We start from the raw sequence: 18021 nt of genomic DNA on the forward strand, positions 1-18021 counted from the left end.
TGGGCTGTGCCGTGCCAGTGGCTCTTGTGTCACAGGGCCGCCGATGGTGTCACGAGGGGAGTGGGGAAGCTGATGAGAGCAGGAGACCCCCCCGGCACAACCCAAACCCCTCCCCCCGGGGCAGACGGTTGTCTCAGAAGCATCTGGAGGAGTTTCAGGGGGGTGTCACCTTACGGCGGGACAGCCCTGCCTCGGTTCCCAAGGGCGCTGGGACACGACAGGCAGCGCTGCTGTGAGGACAGATGGCAGCAGGCTCCGGAGAGGTGGCGGCAGCCCCAAACAGGGACTGCAGGACGGAGGGGCAGAGTGAGCCTGGGCGGGCTTGGCCAGACTCGCTCTGATGGCCGCGGGCGGGCGGCACAGGCACCAAGGGGACAGACACCACTGGCTGGGGGCACGGGGACGGCGCTGCCGGCACGGCGTGGGGGACACAGGTCCGAGCAGGGGAGGGACACCAAATCCGGGGAATGACTCCGCCGAGGGAGAGGGGCAGCGACCCGAGGAGCGGTACCGGCTCGGGGAGGGGGCACCGGCCCGAGGAGCGGTACCGGCTCGGGGAGGGGGCACCGGTCCCGGGAGAGGCGGTACCGGGCGGGTGGGTGGCACCGGCCCTGGGGGATGGACACTGAGCTGGGGAGGCGGTGTGGCACTCGGGGCGGGGAGAGGTTCCCTGAGGGAGGAGAGGTTCACGGGTTCGGGAGGGCAGTACCGGCCCGTGGGGGCGACACCGGCGCGGAGGGGCGGTCCCGGGCAGGGGGCGGTGCCGTGAGGAGCTGTCCAGCACCGGCACCTCCTGAACGTCCCCTGCGCGGCGGGCCCGGGGCTGCTCCTCGCTGCCCCTCGCTGCCTCCCGCTCCTCTCTTGGGGCCGGGGCTGGAGGCTCGCTCCTCCATCCCCAGCCGGCACCGGGCAGCCCTGATGTCCCCCTGTGGGGGTCCCTGCCCGGCGGAGGGGAGACCCCTGCCCCGAGCCCCGCTGGCGGGGGTCACCGGTTGTCCCGGCTCAGGAGGTGTCACACCCGCTGCAGGCCGGCAGGAACGGTGATGAACCTGCGGGGTGGGGACAGGGTGGGGGGACACGGAAGGAGCACAGGAAACCAGATGCCGTGTGGCCCGTGCCACCGGGAGGGTCCCCAGATGCTGAGGCCAGAGAGAGGCCTTTGGCAGTGGGGCTCCTTGCACAGACCCTTGTCCAGCTCTCGGGATGTGTCCCAGCGGGGGCAGAGCTCGATCCAGCCCTACCCCTGCAGCAGGATCAGTGCCAGGCCAAGCCCAGCCTGGGCAGTGCTCTGTCGGGCTGCCGTGTGCAGGGTTCTCAGTGGCAGTGGCTGCTCCGTGGGTCCAGCAGAGAGCTAAGCTTTGCTCCAAACGAGGTTTTATTAAAGTGGGTTAAGTGCCTAATGGGATTCCCAGAGAGGCTCAAGCAGAGATTAATGCCCTGGCTGCGGGCTGGGCATCGCTGCTCTGACAACAGGAGGCTCCTGGCCTTCTCCTCCTGCCCCAGCCTGCAGCCCATCTCCCAGCAGCTCCCAGAGCCCCCAGTACCATGCTGTGGGGAAACAGCTCCAGCTCTTCCCACCCTCCCTGCCCACCCTCCTGCCCACCTGCTGCAGGTACCCAGGAGAGCCTCCTGCCTGCACCCAGCCTTGGCACACTCCTCTGAGGGGCCAGGAGATGGGAGCAGAGAGATCTCCCTGGGGAAGGACCCAGCCTAAGGCCCTGGCAACGTGGGTGGTGGCAACGTCCCAGGCGGTGACACCAGCTGGTGGGCAGGCCAGGTCCTGGCCAGGGCACGGTGGGGCCAGAGGGACGGGGCTGGCAGATGAATTGGCAGCTTGTTCTCCTCTAAGGCTCCTTTCTGCCCCTGCTCTCTCTGTTTCTCTTAGGAAACTTTTATGTCCCTTGTGTCACAAGGAGCCTTTTCTTTGTTAACCTTCCCAAGCGTGCCAGGGAGGAGGCCGTGCTGGAGCACAGCCATCCCTGAAGGCATCTTGGGCAGCTGTGTCACGGCACCAGGATCTGTCCCTTGGCATGGGCTTAGCTCCTCAGGCTGCTTGCACTCCAGGATTCACCCTGGGGCTGCTCCCCTCCATCCTCGCTCCCAAGCATCTCCCCCCTGATATCCAGCCTGGGCAGCTCGACCACTGCCCCCTGTGCTGCCTGTCCCATCAGGCTCTTAATGATGGCTCCCAGTTTTCAGAGCTGCTTTGCAGCCCAGCACACCCAGGGAATGATCTGACCTCCTTTGTTCCTATTTCTCAGCCTGGTTTCAGCTCCTTCATGCTTAGCAAAGGCTGTGTCAGGGTGGGCAGACAGGCACAGCGTGGCAGCGAGGCCCTGGCAGAGGCTGAAGGGTTTCAAAGCTTTTTTCATTAGCAAGTGTTCATGCCCAGGCTCCTGCCGAGATTATCCCAGGGGCACAGGGCAGAGTTCCACCCCCAGCAGGGATCTCTCAGCTGAGAGATCAGAGAGAAGCCAGTTTTTATAGAAGTCACCCTGAAACACTTTGGGAACAGTGACACAGTTGTGGAGCTGGTAGCAACTCTCCTGGGACCATGGGGGAGCCGGAGGTTGGATCCCTCTGAGGCATCACAGAGGGACTGGGGGCTTCAGCTGCTGCAGCCCCAGCATGGCGTCAGGAAGGGACTCAGCCCCACGGGGCCAGGAGGGCCAGGAGCCAGGGGAGGGCCAGCTCTCCTCAGGTGATGGATGGCTCCAAAGTGAGCCTGCTGTGACGCTGGGGATGCTCCAGTGACCCCTCATGTGCAAAACTGGGGCACGAAATGAGGCCTGGGCTCCAGGTCCCTGCCTTCATTTCTGGCTGCTAAAGCTGCACACGTGAGATGCATTTGGACACCAGGCTGAGCAAGAGGCTCGAGCTCTGAGCACAACAGATGCCTCTTTGAAGGAGATGCCTTCAGGGATGTACTGGGCTGTTTGTCCTGGGATGAAGGCTGTGCCTCAGCCAAGGCTGTTTGACTTCCCTTCAGTGTGAGCACCACTGTGTCTGTGGATGGCATCATGTGAAGGGATCAGAAACCATCGCATTTCTGGGCTTAAAGCTCTTTAACACAGGGAAAACTCGAGTTCAGCTCTGGAGCCATGGCCCAGTGCTCCAGACCTGATCTGGATGAGGGCATTGAGTCCATCAGCAGTGAATGTGCAGCTGACACCAAGCTGGGGACAGGAGTTGATCTGCTGGAGGGCAGAGAGGCTCTGCAGAGGGACCTGGCCAGGCTGGGCAGAGGGACAGAGGCCAAGGGCAGGAGATTGAACACATCCAAGTGCCAGGGGCTGCACATTGGCCACAACAACCCCATGCAGTGCTACAGGCTGGGGTCAGAGTGGCTGGAGAGCAGCCAGGCAAAGAGGGAGCTGGGGGTGCTGGTTGATGGTAAGATGAACATGAGCCTGCAGTGTGCCCAGGCAGCCAGGAGGGCCAAGGGCATCCTGGCCTGCATCAGGAACAGTGTGGCCAGCAGGAGCAGGGAGGTCATTCTGCCCCTGGACACTGCACTGCTTAGGCCACACCTCAAGTCCTGTGTCCAGTTCTGGGCCCCTCAGTTTAGGAAGGAGGTTGAGCTGCTGGAACGAGTCCAGAGAAGGGCAACAAAGCTGGGGAGGGGCTTGGAACACAGCCCTGGGAGGAGAGGCTGAGGGAGCTGGGGCTGCTTAGCCTGGAGAGGAGGAGACTCAGGGGTGACCTTATTGCTCTCTACAACTACCTGAAAGGGGGTTGTAAACAGGCAGAGGTTGGTCTCTTCTCCCAGGCAGCCAGCACCAGAACAAGAGGACACAGTCTCAGGCTGCGCCAGGGGAGGTTTAGGCTGGAGGTGAGGAGGAAGTTCTCCACAGAGAGAGTGATTGCCCATTGGGATGTGCTGCCTGGGGAGGTGGTGAAGTCGCCGTCACTGGAGGTGTTCAGGAGGAGACTTGATAGGGTGCTTGGTGCCATGGGTTAGTTGATTAGGTGGTGTTGGGTGATAGGTTGGACTCCATGATCTTGAAGGTCTCTTCCAGCCTGGTCTATTCTATTCTATTCTATTCTATTCTATTCTATTCTATTCTATTCTATTCTATTCTATTCTATTCTATTCTATTCTATTCTATTCTATTCTATTCTTTGGAAGGTCGCTGAGATGAGCGCCCTACCCAGGAGCTGAGCACTTCTGGCTGCCCAGGGAGGCTCAGCCCTGGCGCTCAGGCAGGGCTCTGCTGCCCACAGCCCTGCTGTGGCTTCTCCAAAATGCCCCCTGGTGCTGAAATGCCTTCTGTGTGTTTGCTGCTTTCCACCACCACGGGACCCAGGCAGGTACTTGGGGGGGAGGCAGAGCCCAAAACCCACCTGGTGGTTGGAAGTCCCAAAATGAAAGCACTGGGTGCCAGTTTCTGGTGCTCACAGAACCTGGCACCGAAAGCAGCCCTGGGCACAGGGAGGCCCCGCGGCCGGGGGGGGCCTTGAAGGGGAAAGTTGCTTCCCTTTCAAGCTAATTGCAGAGGAGCCACCCCTGGCTATCTAGGTCAAGCTGTAACCTGCTTTCTCCGGGCAGAGAGGCGGCAGGACGCCAGCGTGACGCAGCGTGACATGGCACTCGTCCCCTGCCTGGCCACCATGGCATCTGGGGCACACCCCAGGGGCACCTTAGCCCTGGGGACAAGGTTGGGATGGAGCAGAAATCAGACCAGAGGAAAAGGAGGAATTCATTTGGAAGAAGGCTGGGCCAGATCTCTCCTGGGAATGGTTTTAGTTTGTTAATGAAAAGCTGGGGTGGGGGAGGAGAGCTGCTGGGCACAGCAGTGTTTCCTGCTGGGCACAGGAGTATCTCCTGCTGGGCACAGGAGTGGTTCCTGCTGGGCACAGCAGTGTCTCCTGCTGGGCACAGGAGTGGTTCCTGCTGGGCACAGGAGTGGTTCCTGCTGGGCACAGCAGTGTCTCCTGCTGGGCACAGGAGTGGTTCCTGCTGGGCACAGCAGTGTCTCCTGCTGGGCACAGGAGTGTCTCCTGCTGGGCACAGGAGTGGTTCCTGCTGGGCAGAGCAGTGTCTCCTGCTGGGCAGAGCAGTGTCTCCTGCTGGGCACAGCAGTGGTTCCTGCTGGGCACAGGAGTGGTTCCTGCTGGGCACAGCAGTGTCTCCTTCTGGGCACAGGAGTGGTTCCTGCTGGGCACAGGAGTGGCTCCTCCTGGGGCTGATGGAGGAAATCTTTCGAATCCCAGAGCTGTCAGGGCTGGAAGGGAGCTCAAGGCTCAGCCAGCTCCAACCCCTGCCATGGGCAGGGACACCTCACACCACAGCAGGTTGCTCACAGCCACCTCCAGCCTGGCTGCAAACACCTCCAGGCAGGAGGCTTCCACCACCTCCCTGGGCAGCCTGGGCCAGGCTCTCACCACCCTCCTGGCCAACAACTTCTTCCTCACAGCCAATCTCCAGCTCCCCACTTCTAGCTCTGCTCCAGCCCCCCCAGTCCTATCCCTCCCTGACAGCCTCCAAAGTCCCTCCCCAGCTTTCCTGCAGCCCCCTGCAGCTCCTGGCAGGCCACAAGGAGGTCTCCTGGGAGCCTTCTCCTCTCCAGCCTGCACAACCCCAACTCTCTCAGGCTGTCCTCACAGCAGAGCAGCTCCAGCCCTCTGCTCCTCCTCCTGGCCCTTCTCTGGACACCTTCCAGCCCCTCCAGATCTCGGTGGCAGTTGCTTGGGTTTGCCACCTTGGTGGCACCTCTGGGTGCCAGACCCCAGCCCAAGGGTCTGTCTGGTGTTACAGCCCAGGGGAGCAGGGTTCCATCCACATCTCCCCTTGCCCAGCCCCGGGGCAGCCCCCCTGAGGAGGGCTCACCCATGCTTAGCTGGGTGTGTAGGGAAGCAGTGGGAATCCTTGGAGAGCCCTGAGGTGTGTGATGTGGGGAGGGGATGGCTCCAGAGCCTGGCTCCCAGCAGGCACTGGCATCTCCTGGGAAACCTCCAGCCTGAGAGCACAAGAAGAGGATTGATTTTTCTTGTGGGCAGCATGGCAGCTTTGGCATCTGCTGCAGCCATGGCATGGCAGAGAGGTGGCTGCTGGGGGGCTTGGAGAGGAGAAATGGAAGCTGTGTCTTAAGGAGAGCAATCCAAAGTGAACAGAGTGGGAAAAAAAGCCTCCAAACCCTGGTTCCAGCCCCAGTGCCACCTGCCTGGTGGGCAGGCAGGGCTGGAGGGTGTTTGCTGCACACTGCTGGTGCTCAGAGCTTGCTGGGGAGGGGAAGGTTGTAGCATGAAGCTACACCTCCCAGCTGGCTGAAGGGGATCTCAGGGCCAGCTGGGTGGAGGCAGTGGCAGATGATCAATCCCTGTGTCAGGAGAAATTCCACCAGCAGCAGCCTTGGGGCTGGAGGTGTTTGTGCAGGGCACACTGAGGGTGAAAGAGGTGAGTTTGGGACAGTGGTTGAGCCTCCCTTGTCCAAGGCTGAGCTTCCCTGGCTCTTGGCCCCGTCCCATGGGGTCCTCCACGCTTACTGGGGGAGGGGAAGCACAACTCATGGGACTTGGCAGATATTTTGCAGCTCAAAGCTGAGACCTGCTCTGCCCCCAGGCCCTGGGCAAGGGGCTGGGTTAGAGAGGGTGAAGAAGAGAGCAAAACTGGGGCTTGGGAGTGTGAGATGCAAGCAGGGAAAGGGCAGAAGGGCTGGGGGGAGCTGACTGCTGCCAGTGTTCTCTGCTGGCTGTGTTGGGAGTGCTGTGTCCCTGGGGATGCTGGTCTCTGGCTCCTGTCTGCTGCTGGCTGCTGGCTGCTGAGCCTTGGCTGCTATTCGCTGTTGTAGGTGCAAGGAAATCCCTTGTGTGGCCCCACATGGCCCCCAGCCTACAGCACCCTTGGGTGCAAGGTGGTGCCAGCACAGGGCTTCTGGTCAGGTGCCACCCTTGCCCAGCAGCAGTGAGACCCCAGCTCTGTCACCCTGCCTCACCTCCCAGCGGGGCCACATCCAGACCTGTTTGCCAGTGCAGGGCTGAGCCATCCCCAGTGCCTGTCTCTGTCTCATCCCACGCAGCAGCTCAGGGCTGGATCTGGGCCAGCCCCTCCCCCCCCCCCCCCCGGTACCTTGGCCCTCCTTCCATCCACCAGCACTGGGATTCAGGGCCATGGTACCATGGTGAGTGGAGGCAGAGACATCTCAGTCAGGCAGTGGGGAGAGAAAAAACCTCCCTGGCCATTTCAAAAGCTTCAAGGAGAGCAAACCCAGAGCTGGGTGTGGCAGGTCCCTCTGCCTCTTAATTAAAAATGCCTTGGAAATGCCTTTCTAGGTCCTGGCTGGCCCCGGGTCAGCTGCAGCGCTTAGATCTTGTCGGCTCACCTTCTCCCCGTGCCCCGGGGCTCTGTGGATCAAGTGATGCAGCTCATGTGGGGCTGGACAAGGGCATTTGGATGCTTTCATCCAAGTACTGCCTGTGGCAGGGCCGTGGCCACCCTGTGGACAGTGTGCGGCAAGGCTTGGTCCTAGCAGACTCCCCAAAGCCTGGGGGGAGCATGGCTTGAGGTGGCTGTAGGGTTGGAAAGAGACAACATGGAGCATTTTGAGGCACGTTGGGACCTTGCCTATGCCTCCCCCCGGCGATGTGAAGGGTGCAGGGCTGGGTGCTGTTCCCATTGGGGGCGACAGGAGCCGGCCCCCTGCACCCTGTGGCTTGCCAGGGAACCCTTCCAGCTCTGGGCAGCTCGGCCTCGGCCGGGTGGTTTGAAAGGCAGCCAGGCTGCCAGCCCCGAACAGAGCAGCCCCTGTGTGTGCGGCCCCTACCTGGGCAGCGGCGGCCCCGGCCCCGCGGGAACGGCTCCGGCTCCAGCGCGGCCCCGAGCGTGCTCGCTGGAGCGGGCACACAAAGCGCCTCTTGTGCTCGCTGCACCCACCCGGCCCCAAGCCAGCACAGAGAAGAATCCTTCAGGGGTGACGGGCACTGAGGTTGCCTGACCTGGAGCTTATGGTCCCCCCAGGATCCTTGTGGACCCCCCGAAAACTTCTGCTCCCCTCCCCAGAGCTTTTCCTTCAAGGGGAGAGAGCGAACCCACGCTGCAGCGACCCCAGAAACGTGGCCTGGGAGATCCCTGGCAGCATCCAGTGCCTTCTGGCTCCCTGTGGCTGTAGGGGGGTGAGGAGGCAGAGGCTGGCACAGGCATCCATGCAGCCACATCTCCACTTCTTTCCAGACAGCCCTGCAGGAAATTTGCCTTTGCAGTTTGGACTTTTGTTTGCACTTTTCCTGGAGAGCTGCAGGCAGGAGGTTGCTGGAGGTGGAGCTGACTCCTGCTGAGCTCTGCTCTGCCTGCCAGGGCAAAGCCTGCAGGAGGGATGAGCTTCTCCATTTGCTGTGACCATGCTGATGTCCTTGCCAGGAGTGGTGGCACAGACAGCCCTGCCTGTGGGTGCTCTGGGTGGGATGCTGCACCGAGCCCCTGCCCCCATGGGCACAGAGCAAAACACCGAGGCAAGGGGATGTGGGGCACTGTCTGGGTGGTGGTGCCAGGGAGAGGCACTGTGGAGCAAGATGAGAGCAGGAGCATGGAGAGCTGGGGTGGCTGCACTCCACTGGGGAATGCTGGGGATGGGGAGGGGGATGGGACTCAGCCTGAGGACTGGGGTGACAGAGCTGGTCATTGTGTACTGGGCAGTGGTCCTGAGAGATCAGGACATGATCTCAGGTGTCTGGGAGATGGTCTCAGGTGACCAGGAGCTGGTCTTGGATGGCCAAGAGGTAGTCTTGGATACCCAGGAGATAGTCTTCAGTGGCTAGGAGATGACCTCAGCTGTCTGGGAAATGATATGGGTGGCAAAGAGATGGTCTTGGTTGACCAGGAGGTGGTTTTAGGGAGCAGAAAAAGGGTTTGGGTGGCCAAGAGGGATCCATCCTGCCTGTGGTGCAGCCCTACCTGCTGAGGGTCTGTGCCTGTGTGGTCTTGCTGCAGGGACCTGCCAGAGGGACCTGGAGTCATGAGGCTGGTGCTGCACAGGGTCGCTAGGGGAGGGTGGCACAAGTGCCCTGCCCCTGTGGACTCCTGTGAGGGGACATCCTGTGTGTCCTCACCCCGGGGTGTGGGATGCAGTGGCCTCCTCCTGGGATGGGGACATGGAACACTCATAGTCAGTGGGGGCCAAGCCCAGGGCTCAGTGTTTCTGAGGGAATGAGTGCCCCCCCTGCCCACACCTTGCCGTGCCAGGCTCTGTTCAAGCCTCTTTTCCCCCCACAGCCTCGCTGACCAGGATGAACGGCATGGCCAACGTCAACCCCGCCGGCCGCAGCCACTACACCTCTGCCATCCCTGTGCCCCGCGCCACAGCCCACAGCAAGCTGCACCCCACGGCCCCTCCAAGCACCCTGGAGCCCCCTGTCCCCGTGGGGGCTCTGTCCCCCCAGCCAGGGAGAGCATTGGGCCCCGGCGCCAAGACTCTCAAGCCCAAAGGCAGCGGCAGAGCCCCCGGCCGCGAGCCAGCCAGGAGCAGGGAGGGCAGCCCCAGCATCCCTCCCTGTGGGGGGCAGAAAGCTTCGTCCAGACCCCTGGTGCCCCCCAAGAAGTGGCCAGAGGTAGTGGGCAGTGGGAGGAGAGGAGCAGGCAGGGGCGGGGAGCCCACGGAGCTGCCCAAACCTACCCTGGCACAGGGCAGGGGAGGAGGGCGCCCAGGGGGGTCCCTCAGCAAGGGCAGTTTGGGGGCCACTGTGGAGACAGGGGATGAGCCCCGCGGCAGCTCCCAGGGCCGAGGCTCCACGTTTGGGTCAGGGGCCATCACCTTCTCCTCAGGCCCCCTGCACAGCCATCCTGTCACTGCTACCGTGGCACCCTTCCAGTACCGGTGAGTGCCTGGGCACTGCGGGCATGGGGCTGGGGGGGTGTGGGGATAGGGGCACACAGGGGCATGAGGACACGGGGAGGCAGGAGGGCATGGAGGGGATGGCCACAGGGTTTGGTGGGGTCTGGTCTGGGGTCTCTGCCACAAAAGGAGGGTTCCCACTGTTTTTGAGGTGCTGGGGGCTCATGGGGCACTCATGGGCAATGGTACAGGGCAGGGGATGGACTCAGTGAGGAGTGGGGTGCCCTTGGAGTCCCCATGCCATGGGACCATCATCCCCAAACCCTGGCAGAGCTCGTGGCACCCTATCTCCTGGAGGTCCTTATCTGGCTACACCCTGCTGCGTGCCCCTGCTCCCCCTGCCTCACCCCTCCTCTTCCCCCAGGCTGCAGGAGGATGAGAGAGCCACGTTCAGGAGTGAGGAGAGCCCTGCTACCGCGGAGGGACCGGACCCCAAAGCTGGATACCTGAGTGAGTCTGGCAGGGGAGGGGTTGCTGGGGATATGGGGGCCCTGCTGGGATGGTGCTGGGGGGCACAGGCTTATGTTTGGGGCTCAGACCCCTGTGACCCCATGTAAGAAATGGAGCCAGGGCTGGAGGTCAGTGGGGTGATGGGGGGGGGGCGGGGGGGATCCCCCAAACAGGAGGTGTCCCAGGTGCCCCAGGAAGGGCACAGCTGCAGCTACCTTGTCCAGTGACCCTCAGGGGCCACCAAACTACACCCAAGGGCACGGCCTCACCCGGGCACTGGAGCCACGTTGGCATCCTCCGCAGCTGCTCTGGCATCGGGGGACCCTCCCCTCTGGTGGCACTACGAGGACATCGCCCTGCTCGGCTCCTGCGTTTCCCAGCGAGCTCCAGGGGTGACCCATTTCCAGGGAGCTGGTGCGGGGGTGGGCGCCGCAGCGCTGCTGGCTCCCCACACCCACTGCCGGGACACTTGTTCCTGGAGCAAAGGCAGCCCAAAGCCCACTGCAGTGTTCGGGACGCCTCAGTCCCCTTCAGCGCTTGCTCCGGGGGCAGATCTGGGGGGTGGGCGGCTGCTGGAGGGGATGCTGGGGCAGCGGTTGCCAGGGCAGCGGCAGTGGAGGATGGTGGATGCTCCGGGATGTGCAGGGAAGGGGAAAAAAAAGAAGAGCCGGGAGCTTTGCCGGGTGATTTGAAGGGACAGAAGTCGGTCAGAGCCACGGCGGCTCACGGCACAGCTCGGGTTTGCAGGGGGGTCCTGGCATCGCTGGCAGGCAGCCAGCGGGTACCAGGGGTCAGGGCTGAGCCCTGACTTGGGAAGCACTGCAGGCGGGGGGGACGGAGGGGGGCAGGAGGATTCTCCAGGAGACAGGAGGAGGGGAGCGAGCGGGGCTGGCGTGTTCCCAGCACAGCTGCCTGCTGCCGTGGGGAGCTTCGGGATGAGGCTGAGCAGATTTGGTGCCGGGGAAAGGGTTGGATCCTTCCCCTGACTCATGCCTGACGCAGCCACCTTGGCCTGGGGCACTTCCTGGGGCTCTGTTTGGCCTGGCCAGGGGGAGAGGGAACATTGGGAGGTGTAAGGGTCGCCTCGCTGGCCCCAGAATGACTTAACCCTCCCCCTTCCCCTCCCCCCCGAACTGCCTGCAGAGGGCTTCATGCCCAGGCGATGTCCTCGCAGCTCAGAGAGGGCTGCAGTAACTCCCCCAGCTCAGAGTGGCTTTGGGGCGCAGCGAGTGGCTTGTGCGCCCATCCTGCCCCAGCAGCACCTTTGGGTGCAAAGCAGCCTTTTCTTTGGTCATCCTTAGCTGTCCCGTCCAGGCCGGGTTCTTTTCGGGGTTCCTCAGCACCACCATGGGTTGCGCCCCGAATCGCTCAGAGTGGTCGTGCCCCGTGTGGGGGGCCGGGCGGGGGGGGGGGCGCTCCTCACCCCCGGCCCTCCCGGCTCCTTATCTCGCACATGGGGATGGCTCTAATGCAATATTTTCCGGCGGTTGCCATGGCAGCCTGCGTGAGGTCACCAAATAGACTTAATTCACCCCTCCCGAGGGACGGCTAATTAATGAAAAATGATGATAACCAGACCCCGCTCCCCCTCTTTTCTCTCCCTCCCTAATTCCCCCGGATCACTGGAGAGGCCCCACTGGGTTTGGGGGCCACGGTCTCCCTCGGGAGGGCTCCTGGCACCACCCTGACCCCTTCCTGCACTGTTTGGAGTGCAGGCCCCCCGGGGGCCACTGTGAGCTGTGGGGGCTGGTGTGGGGACTGCGGCAGGCGGGACGAAGGGTGCTTCCCACGCAGGGTGCTGGGGCTTGGCTCCCCCCACGCTGGCTTCACCCACTCCCCAGCCTGCACACACCACGTCCCTGCCTGCAAGGGGCTTCGGGGGCTGCGGGCAGCTCCGGGCGCAGCGGCTGCCGGCTCGATGCGGGGGCAGCTCCCGCGGCACCCAGGGGGTCCACCCCACACCGCGCCTGCAGCTGCAGCCCTCGGCCCGCGAGTCCCACATCGCCCCAGGGTCCACATGATCCTGCGGGTCCTGCACGGTCCCTCTGCCCTCGGGGTCCCGCATGGCTCCGGGGTCTCTGGCGTCCCACCGTCCCCCGGAGTCCCACTCGGTCTGGGGTCTCGCGCAGCTCCTCCGCTCCTGGGTCCCGCACGCTCCCGCTGTCCCGCGCGTCCCCGCTATCCCGCACGTCCCCGCTGTCCCGCACGCCCCCGGCTCCCGCGCGCTCTCGCTGCTCGTGCTCAGCTCTGCACGTCTCCGGGGGCGGTGCGCGCCCCCGGCTCGCCCCGCCCCGCGGCGCGCGCCCCCTCCCCTCTCTGCCTCCCCGCCACGGGCGCGCGCGCCGCGCCCCGCCCCCTGCCCGCGCCAGCCGGGCGCGGAGGAGGGAGGGCTCTTTTTGTTCGCCCCTGACATTCCGCTGGTTCGCAGTGTCCCGCCGCCGGCGGAGCAGCGAGGTGGGGCCGCGCCGCTCGTCCCCACCTCGCCCCCCATCTCCTCCCCGTCCTGTGCCGCTCCGCCCCGCTGGGGCGGGCGCTGACGGCGCTTCTCTCTCTGTCTCGCCCGGTGTGTCTTCGGTGCCGCAGCAGCAACAGCAGCAGCAGCAGCAGCAGCGCCCGGCGGGTTAAATGGTTGCAGCGCGGGGATGCTGGGGAGCAACCTCAAGAGTCTTCCCGACGTGGAGCTGGGCGAGGAGGAGCGCGGTTACCGGCGGGGCCCCGACGGCGGCGCGGTGATGCCGAAGCGGGCGAAGTCGGCGGCGGCGGGGCCGCGGGGCGCGGAGCTGCGCGTCTTCAAGGCGAGCAGCGCGGAGGGGCGGCTGCCGGCCGGCACCAACCTGCGTAAGCAGAAGTCGCTCACCAACCTGGCCTTCCTCACCGACGCCGAGAAGAAGCGGCAGCTCTACGAGCCCCGCTGGAGCGACGACATGGCCAAGGCGTCGCCAACGGGGGCGGCGGCGGGGGGGGGCGGCCGGGGCGGCGGCGGCCCCCGTGGCCGGGAGGCGCCCGCCATGTCGCGGAGCTTGTCCCGCTCCGAGCACTCGCTGCTGTCGCCGCGCCCCTCCGGCCCCGCCAAGCCGCCGCCCGCCGGCAAGCCCAGCCGCATTCCCCGCGGGCCCTACGCGGAGGTGAAGCCCCTCAGCAAGGCCCCCGAGGCGGGCGGGGGCGGCGGCGGCGGCGGCGGCAAGTGCGACGATGAGCTGCTGGGCGGGAAGGGGCCGGCGGTGGCGGCGGGCTCCGAGGAGAAGCCCTACCTGAAGGTGGACCCCGAGCTGGTGGTGACGGTGCTGGGCGACCTGGAGCAGCTGCTCTTCAGCCAGATGCTGGGTGAGTGCGGGCTCTGTGCCCCGCCCGCGTCGGTGGCAGGGGATGGGGGCATGGTGGGAGTCCGGCCAACCCGGGCGTCGAGGGCGCCGGCCGCCAGCGGCATCCCCAGCGCTGGGGACGCGGAGAAAAGGGCGCTGAGGGAGAGGGGGTGCTGGGGCAGAAGGCGCAGGGGTGCTGCTGCTGGTCTTCTTGAGGAGCAAGGCACCGTCGGACAGCCCAGGGCCTGGCGCACAGCCTCCTCTCGGCCCCCTGGCCAGGAGCAATGGCAGGTGGTGGTCGAGCTCGTCCTCCCCTAAGTGTCATTTTGGCCACCCCTCGTCTCCACACCCCACCACAGACAATGGAAGCTGCCCGGCCAGGCGCTGCTGTTGCTCCCTGCCGTGGGGACTACCCCGGGGGTTGACCTTGGCTGCTCTCGCTGGGAGCCTGCCGGTGGAGGTGCCCTGCCCGTGCCGCTGTCTGCGCTTTGGGCAGGGGGGCTCGGGTCCAGAGCTCCCCCAGGGTCCTGGGCTCTGGCCGAGGAGGGTCCTTCAAGGATGCTGCCAGAGGGCTCGCGTGAGCTGGTTGCAGCCTGTGGCCGCCTGCATCTTGCCGTCCCGGTGGGTTTGATGGCTGAGCCTGCGCGGTTAAGAGCTCCTTGTGTGCACGGTGGCTTCTCACCGGAGCAACGAGCGCCGGTCCGTGTGCCGGCCGTGCTCCTGGGCTGGGGATCTGCCGCCACCCTCGTGGGCCGTGGCACTGGCTCTCGGTACATGCGCGCCCCGGTCGCAGTGCCGGCGTGCCCAGCCCTCCCGTTTCCCGCATGGCTGCGTGCTGATCTCTAGGAAACTGGCAGCCTTGGAGCCCTCCTGCTTCCCTCTGACGCTTACCCCCCACAGCTTCCCGATTGGCAGCTCCCATGGGCTCAGCTGGGCGAGGACCGTGGGGGGCTTGCGACTCCAAAGAGCTCCATTTGGTCTGGCAAACTGGTGTGAGAAGGTGGCAAACAAGCTCTGCACAGCTGTCACGGTGCTCCCGCGCCTGAGCTGGCTGGGTTTAAAGCCTTGATGGTTGGTAGTGGGGGGGTGGGAGTGGTACAGGTGGGGCTGGGAGCCCTGCTGTGTCCAGTACCTTCAAGTTCCATGACTGGGCCCCCCTTTTAGGAGGCCAGGCAGCTGGAGAGCTGGCTTAAGGTGCCTTCTCTTGGCTTCATTGTGAGCAGAGCTGTGCTGTGGGCAGAGAGGGGAGAGATCCACCCCATCCGAGGCCATGGGGGAGGTTTGAAGAGGTGGAGCTGGAGCTGGAGCGGGTGCTGAAGTTGGGCACCCTTCAAGCCATGCTTGCTGAGTCCAGTCCTCTGCTGTACATCCTGCTGCTCCAGGAGTGTTCAGTGTCACAGCCCCAATGTCCCAGTGTACAGCCACAGTGTCCCTCTGGCACAGTGTGCACTGCTGTGTGCTGGCACATGGGCACTGAGCCTCCAGACCATGGCCCTTGACCTGTGCCCACCCACCAGAGCAGCAGCCATGGCATGAACCCTGCCTAAGCTTCTCCCCGGCTGGGGACACCCCAGCCCCTGGAGCTTCCCAGGGCTTACTGGGGCTGTGCAGGTGGCTTGTGGAAAGCCACAGAGTGAGCTCAAAACATGGACAGGCACAGTGAGGATGATCAGGATGAGCATGGGAGGTCAGCCCCACGGTGGGGGCTGCAGAGTCTCAGGCTGTCCTGCTGGTCCTGTAGCTGGGCTCACAGATATCCATCCTCAGCCCTAATGCTAGGGGAGCACCAGATGCTGTGGGAGCAGGGCAGGATTGCAGGGGGATTTGTCACTTAAAGGACTAAGGGATCTTCTGGCATGCCCAGGGAATCTTGGGGTCCCCCTGCGATGCTTTGCTCTTAGGGTTTCCTCAGTAGCCCCAAGAGAAATTCTTGCAGCATCCCTGAAGGTGCAGGACTGGCACATGGGAGGGGCTCCTGGTCTGTGGCCTTTGCTGGAGGACCACAGATCCTGCCCAGGACAGGGACTGGTGCACATGCTGAGGAAGACCATGTGCTGTGGAAGTGCTCCCAACACCTGCTTTGGTTTCTAGGATGGTTGCCTAGCCCTGGCCCTGCATCAGGGTTTGTCATGGGGCTGACCTTGACCTTCAGTCCCTTTGGACTGAACTTGCCATCTGAAGGCTTGGTCAGCTGGCCCATGAGGGACAAACTCTGCTAATCCATCTTCTGAATCACAGAACTGTTTTGGTTGGCAAAGCCCTCTAAGACCACTGAGTCCAACCATCAACCCAACACCACCACCACGGCCATTAAACCATGACCACAGGTTTCTTGAACACCTCCACCACCTCCCTGGGCAGCCTGTTCCAGCACCTGACCACAAACAGCTGTGGTGAAAGAGATCATTTTCCAAGATGTATGAGCTGTGGAGCTCCTGCAGTGGGGTCTGAGGGCAGGTTGTCCACTGTCAGCTGGGGACAGTGCCTGGGCTGGACAGGGCTGAAATGTCTCTGTGCAGCTGCACAGAGTTGTGCTCTCGAGTCATACCTACTTAAGCAAGCCAGCCAAGGCCTGGCATGTCCTTGACAGTTCCTGTGGTGGGGCTGCTGACAGGAGCTTGGGGATGTGCAGAGGCAGGAGCAGTGTGGCAGCAGTGGTGGCTGTGCCGTCACTTCTTGCACGCCAGCGGCAGAACCACGGCCAGGGGCGCCTGAGCCTGGGCGCCTGCTGAGCTGCTGGTCCTGACCTTTGCTTGGCACCTGGGGTGATTGAGGCAGATGAAACCCTCAGGAGTGTGTAGTGCATTCCACAGCCTAGCTCCTCAAGGGAGAGGTGGTTCCTGTGGTGGGAATGGACTGAGATGGAACAGGATCCCACTTGCTCCAGGGAGTGGGCTCTCGAGTAGGGGCAGGAGAGGAGCTTGCTGCAGGAGGTGCTGGAGAGAGAGGGAAGGCTTTGTCCTGTTTCTTTCATGGCTCTCTTTGGCAAGACAAAGATCAGCCTCAGCTGTTTGGCTGTGTTTGCTATCCAAGGTGGCATGAGAAGATCCACAAGCTTGGTTTGTGCTGGGAAGAAAGAGGCAGGAGTTGCAGGGACCTTCAGCCTCACAGCCCATGGTGTCCTGTTGACCTGTGTTGAGAGTCCTGTGCTGCCTCTGCCTAGCCCAAGCTCCCCGTTCCACCAGGCACCATAGCTTGGAGAGTCCTTGTGCATCTTTGGTCTGCACACCCGAGTCCTCACCTCTGCCTCATGCTCCTCCTTGCCAGAAGCACTCCCAGGCCTCTGCTGGCCAAAAGTACAGTTTATTTAGTAGCAGCCAAATGTTACCTCTCATTTGGTTGCTGCTTGCTGTGTCATCTGTTTGATGGCACCGAAGCCTTTGTAGAGCTGCTGGAGATGGAACCACGTTTAAAGCTGTGCAGCCTGTGCAAGATGGGAGAGGTCACAGGGACACAGCAACCACATGTGCTTTGTAGAGGCTATTTCCATCCTCCAAATTATACATTGCACATCGACCAAAGGCTGAGGCTTCTCATCAAAGCTGACTGGCAGCTGGGCTTGCTAATTACACCCACACTCGGCCAGGGGATGAAGGGTTCAGAGGGCACATGGCCAGCGTGGTAGCAGAAGTGGCCCTGCAGAGCTCAGTGTGGCTATGCAGAGCTCACTGTGGCTGTACAGAGCTCACTGTGGCCTTACACAGCTCACTGTGGCCTTACACAGCTCACTGTGCCTGTATAGAGCTCAGTGTGGCCCTGCAGAGCACAGTGTGGCTGTACAGAGCTCACTCTGGCCATTGAGAGCTCAGTGTGGCCGTGCAGAGCTCAGTGTGGCTGTACAGAGCTCAGTGTGGCTGTACAGAGCTCACTCTGGCCATTGAGAGATCACTCTGGCCATTGAGAGCTCACTGTGGCTGTGCAGAGCTCAGTGTGGCCGTACAGAGCTCAGTGTGGCCCTGCTGAGCTCAGTGTGGCTGTGCAGAGCTCACTGTGGCCGTGCAGAGCTCAGTGTGGCCATGCAGAGCTCAGTGTGGCCCTACAGAGCTCAGTGTGGCTGTACAGAACTCACTGTGGCCCTGCAGAGCTCACTGTGGCCATGCAGAGCTCAGTGTGGCTATGCAGAGCTCAGTGTGGCCCTGCAGAGCTCAGTGTGGCCGTGCAGAGCTCAGTGTGGCCCTGCTGAGCTCACTGTGGCCGTGCAGAGCACACTGTGGCCATGCAGAGCACACTGTGGCCATACAGAGCTCAGTGTGGCCCTGCAGAGCACACTGTGGCCCTGCCGAGCTCAGTGTGGCCGTGCAGAGCACACTGTGGCCATACAGAGCTCAGTGTGGCCATGCAGAGCACACTGTGGCCATGCAGAGCACACTGTGGCCATACAGAGCTCAGTGTGGCCCTGCAGAGCTCAGTGTGGCCGTGCAGAGCTCAGTGTGGCCATGCAG

The 18021-nt window shown here is 63.2% G+C and overlaps 1 protein-coding gene across 2 annotated transcripts in view; it reads left to right on the forward strand.

Annotated features, from left to right (window-relative positions):
• NAV1 (neuron navigator 1) overlaps positions 1–18021 on the forward strand; it is a 104624-nt gene that overhangs the window by 7234 nt on the left and 79369 nt on the right. Inside the window, exons 2-4 of one of the 2 annotated variants that reach the window (XM_068164652.1) lie at positions 9209–9809; positions 10192–10277; positions 12861–13601. In XM_068164652.1, the coding sequence (XP_068020753.1) occupies positions 9223–9809; positions 10192–10277; positions 12861–13601 (1414 nt within the window). In that variant the 5' untranslated portion in view covers positions 9209–9222. The remainder of the gene's footprint in view (positions 1–9208; positions 9810–10191; positions 10278–12860; positions 13602–18021) is intronic. The other variant, XM_068164651.1, reaches the window with a different exon arrangement.

The sequence above is a fragment of the Melanerpes formicivorus genome, unplaced genomic scaffold (assembly GCF_026170545.1).
Source record: "Melanerpes formicivorus ecotype bairdi unplaced genomic scaffold, bMelFor1.0.p_v2 SCAF_82, whole genome shotgun sequence".
Taxonomy (NCBI): domain Eukaryota; kingdom Metazoa; phylum Chordata; class Aves; order Piciformes; family Picidae; genus Melanerpes; species Melanerpes formicivorus.